Here is an 8,226-nt window from a genome sequence, read left to right on the forward strand (position 1 = left end):
CAGCTTAAAGCATGATTCAGAATTTAAGTATTATTAAGGCGTTTTATAATGAATTTATATCAAAAACTAAGTATAACTGACGGAGTAAATGTTTTACACTTAATTTATTATTAAGATTTTGCAACACATACTCAGTAAAAGGTATGCTATCATTATCCTTAGCTGTATAATAATTTTAGCAGAGGAACACACTTCAAAATCCAGAAGAAATCAGGCGACGACAGCGTGACATTTACCAACAGCAACAAGGTTTTTATTATGGTCTTCTTATGCTATTAGTTTTAAGTTACACCTAAGGTACAAACAGCAGTACATAAAACAATACTTACTTATGTACTGTTTCAGTTATTGAAAATGACAAATAAGACTTTTCAAACCCACTGTTTACAAGCCACTTTACATGTGAGTCAAGCTTTACATTAGACAAGAGAACTGAATAGTTATTATTAACCAAAGAGTATCAAAGTCCTCTAGGTATGCTTGGGATAAACTGATTGCGGTAATTTATTGTCAGTTCTATCGAAACAGAAATAATCTGGGTGTATTATGTATTGCAAAGAATAAATTCCTAAATGAAAAGGCTAAAATAACGCACAGTGCAATAGAAGCACACATTTTAGGACTAAATCGATTCATAAATGAGCAATTAAAGATTACAGAAATATTTGCGATCAACACGTACAACCATACTACAGTTTTAAACTATCGAACCGAAATCGGCGTAAATTGTAAATTGTGTTATGAAATGTAGAATGAAAACATTGCTCGCGGACGATTTAGTAGTTGTCGTTTTGTTATCGATGTCATGAGTTGTTTGTGTCATAGAGGAACCATGTTTATACGTATCCTGCAGTCGTTTACAAGGCTTCATATACTTTCAACGTATTAAGATAACGTCGATCATGTTGTCGATCATGTTGTCAATATGTTTTTAATAACTTTATGCAATCATATTACTTAATCGATATTCAGTTAAAAAGTATTGCTATATGTTATAGGACGGCCAGTTACAAACTATAGAGCAAAACACGAACGGTTCCGAACGCTATCAGTCACGCCTTGATACGTTCACAGATTGGCCTCTACATTTATCCCAGAGACCAGAACATTTGGCAACGGCTGGGTTGTATTACACCGGTAGGTACATTGGTCTTACGGCAAAAACCTATTACCTATTACACTTGCAGCAATAAGCATCATAGCATGATACTTTTCAATAAACAAGCAAAACATGATGGCGGACCCACGTGAACATTTATGATAATTTAAACCAAATGATTGTTCTTTAAAGGATATGTAAGTGTGCATACGATTATTGAATTAATGATGACTATAATAAAGGTCTACTAACACCTCTCTAAGATCATGTTTATGTACCACTGATGTAATTAAATGCGAACATTTTTGATGGAGTGCTTCGTATTTATTTAGATAAAAATGTTTTAATTTTAGCAAACTATGAACAATTGCGCTGATTTTAAACTACAAACATACGTTATTGTTAAATCGAAACCGAAGACGATTGACTTCGCCACTACACTTTAAACACATCATTACAGAAAAAAATAGAACTTGTGTAAAAGTTCAATTGTCTGAGATCAAAGCGGTTAAGCGGTTTTCGAAGCCAATGTTTAATTAATAAAAGAATACCTTAATCCTTTAGGGCGCAAATGCTAGTGTGTGAAACTTTCGACACACAATGCGTGGGTTTTGTAAGAAATGCATGATCATATTGGTTTCCATATGCTACTTGTACAGAAAATATTGACACTAGAAGCAGCCGTTTAAATGTTATGACTTTTGTGGAGGATAAGTAAAACTCAAATTGTTTTGAGTGTAATTATGTGTCGGTCGAATATCATCAAGCGTTTTTCGTGTGTTTATAAATTGTGAGATACCGACTGCGTTTCATGAAGTGTTTAAGCAAGCAAAGTATTTATGTTTACTCATCCAAGGCGTGGACGATCATTGTCGCTGCTTCGCTTGTGACGGTGGTTTGAGGAAATGGGAACCAGGTGACGATCCTTGGATAGAACACTGTAGATGGTTTCCAGCGTGTCCTTATGCGAGAGAAATCAAGGGCGATGAATTCATTAACCTTATCCAAGTATCTGCAGATCTGGCAGAAACTGTAAGTGCGCTTGACATAATATATTGTTACGAAAGAATCGCTTAATCATGTTTGCAATGAGTATGAATTAATAAGTTTGAACCAGGAAACCACATCAAATCTGCATGAAGGAATAAACGGCGCTATGGCTGCTTTAACAATCGATGACGGCGACGTTGAGAGAATTGTTAATAAACATCAAGACATTATTACATATGACATGGGGTTTTCCGTAGAAGATGTTCGACATGCTGTCTTGGAACTTGTTCAACAAGGTTGTCATTATCAGCTAGTATAGTAATTTGACACGTTTGCAGTCACAACTGTAATTTGGTACACGAATGAGATTCAATACCCAGATCGTTCGGTTTAGCTTATAAATGTAATGCACATTCAAATTGTAAAAGTTAGACTTTTAATTTTATTTGTTTCAAACATGTATGAACTTGAATATTTTTCTTGAGATCAGAATGCAAAGTAAGCATTTAATTGCACAATCAAGACAAACTATGTCCAATTTATGCAACGTGTTGATGCGTTTAAGGCACTAAAGAGCCAGACATTGAAGACATTGTTACACGCATAGAGGTGATTCGTGAGAGAAAATTACTTGACGAAACAGTCAGTGCAAGGCAACCGTCAAGCCCGCAATCAAATGGTAATATAAGTTATTTGCTTCATATTGTTATGCGTAAATTCATGACTTTATTTGCAGTTTTGTGATTGTCTCGAAGTTTTCCCGGAAGATCGAATGATAAATTATATCATACGTCTGCGTATGTGTTTATCTGGTATATTTTATGAATAATATATCGTACAACATTTGCGATACGGAATGTGTATATTTTTGTTAGCGATAAGAAATATTCACGAACGCATAATTGATTTAGGTCAATATTCGTTGGAACTTAATAACAATTTACCAGTTGGGTTAATTATAAAGCGGTTTTTCATATGTTATTATCTCACCTTCACGAATTGTATGCGTCGCTTGGTCTGTCATCGTTTTTATGTTTCATGCACTAAGTGATTTTAGTATATTTTTCCTTTGAATACAAAGACATATCATGTTTTTATGTTTTATTCTCTAAGTGATTTTAGTATGTTGTTCCTTTGAATTCAAAGGAATATCATTTTCATTTCAGAGACAATAATTTTACAAAATCAACGATTGAAAAATCTGCTATTATGTCATGTATGCCACAAAAACCAAGTGAACGCATTGTTTCTACCGTGTACACATCACAAGTATTGCTTGGATTGTATTCAGCACAGCGATATATGTCCAGACTGTGGCAGACCGATCAAGCAAAAGATTCGCACCTTTATGGGATGAAGAATGTGCTGACAAAATGTACTTGATAATTAAGGTCATATGCGCTTTTTATAGCTCGCAAAACTTACCTGCGAGACATTTACATTTTAAGAATATTTATCAGGGTTTTTTAAGCGGCAAATTTAGCAAAGAATTTTCAGAGAAGTCCCTCATATAATTCCGTACGGATATAATTCAAGCACACTCAACATCAGGTAACCGGGAGTTGTACAGGAACACATCTTACTTGCTAGCGACCTCTGCTCAAAGAACTTCAAGGCTTAAGTAAAAGCCCTAAAAACAGATGCAGTCCACATTTATCACAACCCACTCTCCTCCGACAACTTTGTGTTTTTTACCGACGCAAGCAAGTCCTGCAGGCACGCGACACTGTCGGCGACAAAGAAATGAACGACCCTGTCAACTGCCTTGTGCCCCTTTGCAGAGCTCACACAGTCGTTCTGCAGTGGGTCCCTTTGCAATATACTTAGTATTGAAGAAGCAGACACTCTAGCAAAGGAGGGCCCTACAACAGAGCATAATTTAAATGCAACCACCTTCATAAAATCCAATACCTTCATCAAGTCATAGCAATACGCCAAGTGGCGGCATCCACGAATCACCATAAATGACCCCTACAACCACCTTTCAAGATCCGCAGCAATACAACACAGCATTTGATGCAGTCGTGCCCACGGCACGACGGCTTCATGTGCCAGATCTGGGCAGAGGAGACCATACTGCAAGAGAAGCATGACGGACCTGCGACGCACGGCTACCTTTGCACAAGGAGCCGGCCTGTCCATTTAAGTAATCGACTAGAAAAGAAGATTATTCTAACCTTCCTCACGGAACATTTCAGTTTCAACATTTTAGTTTGATATCATTGGAATATATAGTTATATAAATGTATAATGGTGTATAATGGTGTTTCTTAGCTGGGGAAAATGAGAATTGCGCGTCTTTGCATAAATACGTTAAGAATAACATATCTATGGTTATAATGTTCTTTTCTTTATCGAGATTGCACAAGCATAACATGTAGTGATTTATATTAAAAACGAGATATATATATGTAATGAAAAGTACCCTATTAATAGAATAATCGTGGCGATGCCATTATATGTAAGACCACTACCTGCAACAAGTGAATATTGTTAATACAACATGGGTGGCAGATAATTGCGCATTCCCTACACATAGATATTAAATCCACTTTTCATACAGGTGAACAAGTAGGTGGCTACGCGTTATTTATTTCATAAAATATGATGATTATTCATTTTTCCGTATAAATTGCACTTCGGAATACTTAATTCTTTGTTTCGTAGATTTACTAAATGTGTATGTGTGGTTTGATTTGATGATAGACTTAGTTTAAGCATAATTGTGTTTCAATACAGATATATTGTATGCGTGTATGTCTTTGTATGTTAATTTTGTATGCGCGCGTGTCTGTGTATGTAATTTTCTTTGAGTGTTGTAAGGTCTATACATGTTGTCGATGTATTATTATACAAATTTCTTCAAGCTAGCGTATGTCAGTTGCTTAAATAGCTATTCATATACTTGCAGACATATAAAAATGTCATTATTCGTTCGTGAACAATTATGAGTAACAATTATATTATTATTCGGGGTATATTAAAAACCTGAAGTTGTAGTACCTATTCAATGTAGTTCAGGAGAACAATCGGGCTATGCGATCTCAGCTTAAACTAAGAAAACTAAGAATTTTGCAACCATAGATATACCTAGGCTATTTATTTGTGAGTTCGAATTAGTCTTGCTAGCCAATGAAGTCGGAAAAACAAGTAACAGTCTCAATCCGTTCAGGAGCAAACTAAATGACTTCTTTTCGCAAGACATTGAATCGATAATAAGCATTCATCCCACAAATCACTGTACACGGATTTAAAATCCGTGCTATATATCGAACGATAAATATAATGTGACACTTGCCATTCTTGTTAGAAAAGAAACCACTGTCAATTTTTGGATGCTGAAGACATAAACTGATGGATGATAAAGAGAGACACTTAAATATGTATATCTGTGTATTTTGTGCAAATCATAGTAATGTTCAACTGTAGAAGATGGATTACACTGTTGTATGTTCTACAATGTACCCTAGTTTGAATTAATTGGCTATACAATATGAAGTCTTTTGCATAGTAGATACGGCTTGATTTAGACAAAGTATGGGTACAGTTTTAACATGTTTATTTTGCAATGTAAAATTATATGAAGGCTTTTTATTTTGTAGAAAGATATAATTCGAATGAGGTTCTTGACGTAAAAGTTTTAACATGATAAAATCAATTTATACTTTAATTAAATAAAAACTAAAATGTAATAATGGAATTTATAGCGATTCATTTACATGTTTTAAGTGTAGGACAAGGAGAATAATTGTCGCAATGTTTGTCCTCTATAAATTTAGATGATATTGAGGAACAGTTGATACTACATATATTTCCGGGAGTCGAACTTGGAGTTTATCATTACGTTGTGTGTGCATAGTATGAAACAGTAAATCGGCATGAGTTTATTAACATTCATATCATGATACTTGGATGTTGCAAACGGTAAAAAATAAACAAAGGTAATAAATTGGATAAAGAGCTGTCTAAATAAAATTAATTTTAAATATATTTTTTAAATCAACCATCTAGAAATTGTAAATAAGTGTATACAATGTATAATATTTCGCACCCAATCTTTTTGGACGAGTAAACAAAGTGTACTGTACGTTGCACCCATTTTTTTGCATGCAAAAACGGTTATTTTTTTTTTTCCAGGAACCCAGTGAGTCTTCGTATTTAAGCGTTAAAATAATGTTGTATTCAATATGCAACCTACAGGTCACCATATAATTAATTTATCGAATAAGGCATTTCCAAGATAGTGCGTGATTTTTATTTACAAGTTTTAACCGTAGAATTGTTGAAATCAACAGAAGCTGTGACAGCAAACTTTGAGAAGATCTAAGAAGCCGGTCTCCGCAAAATGGAATTGGAATCTATGTGTTACAAATATATATATATATTCTGTATAATGCAAAATTATTAACCTGGCACTCTAATCCGTATAAAATCGATACTTATTTATAGATATTTGACACGTATCGATTGTTTTGTAACTTTTGGCATCGTTATTAATGTCAGTTAAAGCTATAACTGTAATAGATATCATAACAAAATGTTGAAGCCTACTTATTGTAGGTTGAAATCCCAGTTAATAAAATTTTTCGACAATTATCTAAATGGCTGGAAAAACAATTTGATTAACTTGAATAAATGAATAATCTTATATAAAAGAAAATGCATTTTAGATGATTATTAACGGAATGTTATGTCAGCTTCCGAAAATGACTGAAATCAAAGGACACCCTTTGGCTATTGCCGAAGACTAATGAGTCACTGGTTAATAACATTGCATTATACCACGATTATAACAAAAACACATTGTGCTCAGCATTTTCGACAAACTGCGTTGTCTTTTTGTAACATCCCCGTACAACCATTTTCAGATCCTCTAAAGGGTTTTCCAGCAAAAAATATCAGCTATGCTCAAGTCATGCTAATTTTTTTTTTGTTGAATGACAAGGAAACACATCATTATAACAAAGCAATGTAGTTTTTTTGTACTTTACCAACACTTAATGGCATCTGTTGTGCTCCACATACAAACCTTTCCACAATCTTTTAATTATGTCAAACTTTGACACTAGGAATGTAAACAGTTGTTATACTGAATTTAAAACGTTATAACATTTGATCAGGTGGAAGTTAACGTTTAATTTTTTATCAACTGTGACGGATCTTGAGCATATAATGGGCACATAAATACATCTTTTTTCTTCAACGTCCTGCTATACATTGTTAAGGACTTTGAGACCATAGGGCCAGTAGTTTGTGGTTATAGGGTCTTAATGAAGCCTTAAGTGTTCTGTGTTTTTGAAATTCGCTTAGAGAAAGATAACTAATTTGTTAAAAATAGTTTTTAAAAAAAGTAACCAGTTATAACATTTTAATTTCTTTTTAGTATTGGTGCACATTAGAGAAGAGCCAGTTTTGTTAATCAGTGTTTGTTGTACAATACACTATTAGCACGTTTAGAGCAATGCCAGGCCTCTGGAACTATCCATAGTAGCATACAAACAATTGTTTTGAAACAAAGTTAAATATTTCCATTTAATTTGCTCGATTTATGAATGATAGAATGTTGGAATGGTAAAACACACCAATTTTATCAAGATTTCAAGATTCAAATAAATAATGATCTTTTACACCGTTCTAATTGTTGATTTTACATTCTATAAATTTGATTAGTTACCGAAAAACGTGGTGGGAAATACATGTATGTTATATCATATTCATGTCGATCAGTCACTGAGTATGGTCAATGAAAGTGAAATTTCATATAAAAATGCTCTATAACTTCAGTCTCTAAATACAGTTAAAAAGTGACCAGAATGCAGGAGTTTTCGTTTCATTTTCAAAATTTTCTAGGAGGAGGACCTCCAAAGCCCCAGATTGCAGGAGGAACATCCCCTCCCGCACATACCCCCTTCGCCACTTCGTTGCTCAATAACAGTCGTCGATGGCAAATATTCGCTACCCCCTTTTATAAACCCTGGCTACGGGCCTGAATAAATTTGAAACAGATTTGTGAATGGAACATACTTTTTCATTATATTAATCAGAGCAACGTTCTAGACATTATAAATAAGTGAAGATAATGTATTGTATTTCACAAATGGCTGTTCCTTTTCGGCAACATATAAATCACATTCAGG

General features: G+C 34.1%; 1 protein-coding gene across 1 annotated transcript; it reads left to right on the forward strand.

The window, feature by feature from the left end:
• The first annotated feature begins 179 nt into the window (after positions 1-179).
• On the forward strand, positions 180-6,332 carry LOC127849535 (baculoviral IAP repeat-containing protein 8-like). The gene is made up of 6 exons (XM_052382158.1): positions 180-249; positions 999-1,137; positions 1,956-2,131; positions 2,217-2,385; positions 2,655-2,768; positions 3,256-6,332. The coding sequence occupies exons 4-6, from the start codon at positions 2,256-2,258 to the stop codon at positions 3,444-3,446; spliced, it is 435 nt and encodes a 144-aa protein (XP_052238118.1). The 5' UTR covers positions 180-249; positions 999-1,137; positions 1,956-2,131; positions 2,217-2,255; the 3' UTR covers positions 3,447-6,332.
• The last annotated feature ends 1,894 nt before the right edge of the window (positions 6,333-8,226 follow it).

The sequence above is a fragment of the Dreissena polymorpha genome, chromosome 11 (genome assembly GCF_020536995.1).
Source record: "Dreissena polymorpha isolate Duluth1 chromosome 11, UMN_Dpol_1.0, whole genome shotgun sequence".
In the NCBI taxonomy this organism is placed as follows: domain Eukaryota; kingdom Metazoa; phylum Mollusca; class Bivalvia; order Myida; family Dreissenidae; genus Dreissena; species Dreissena polymorpha.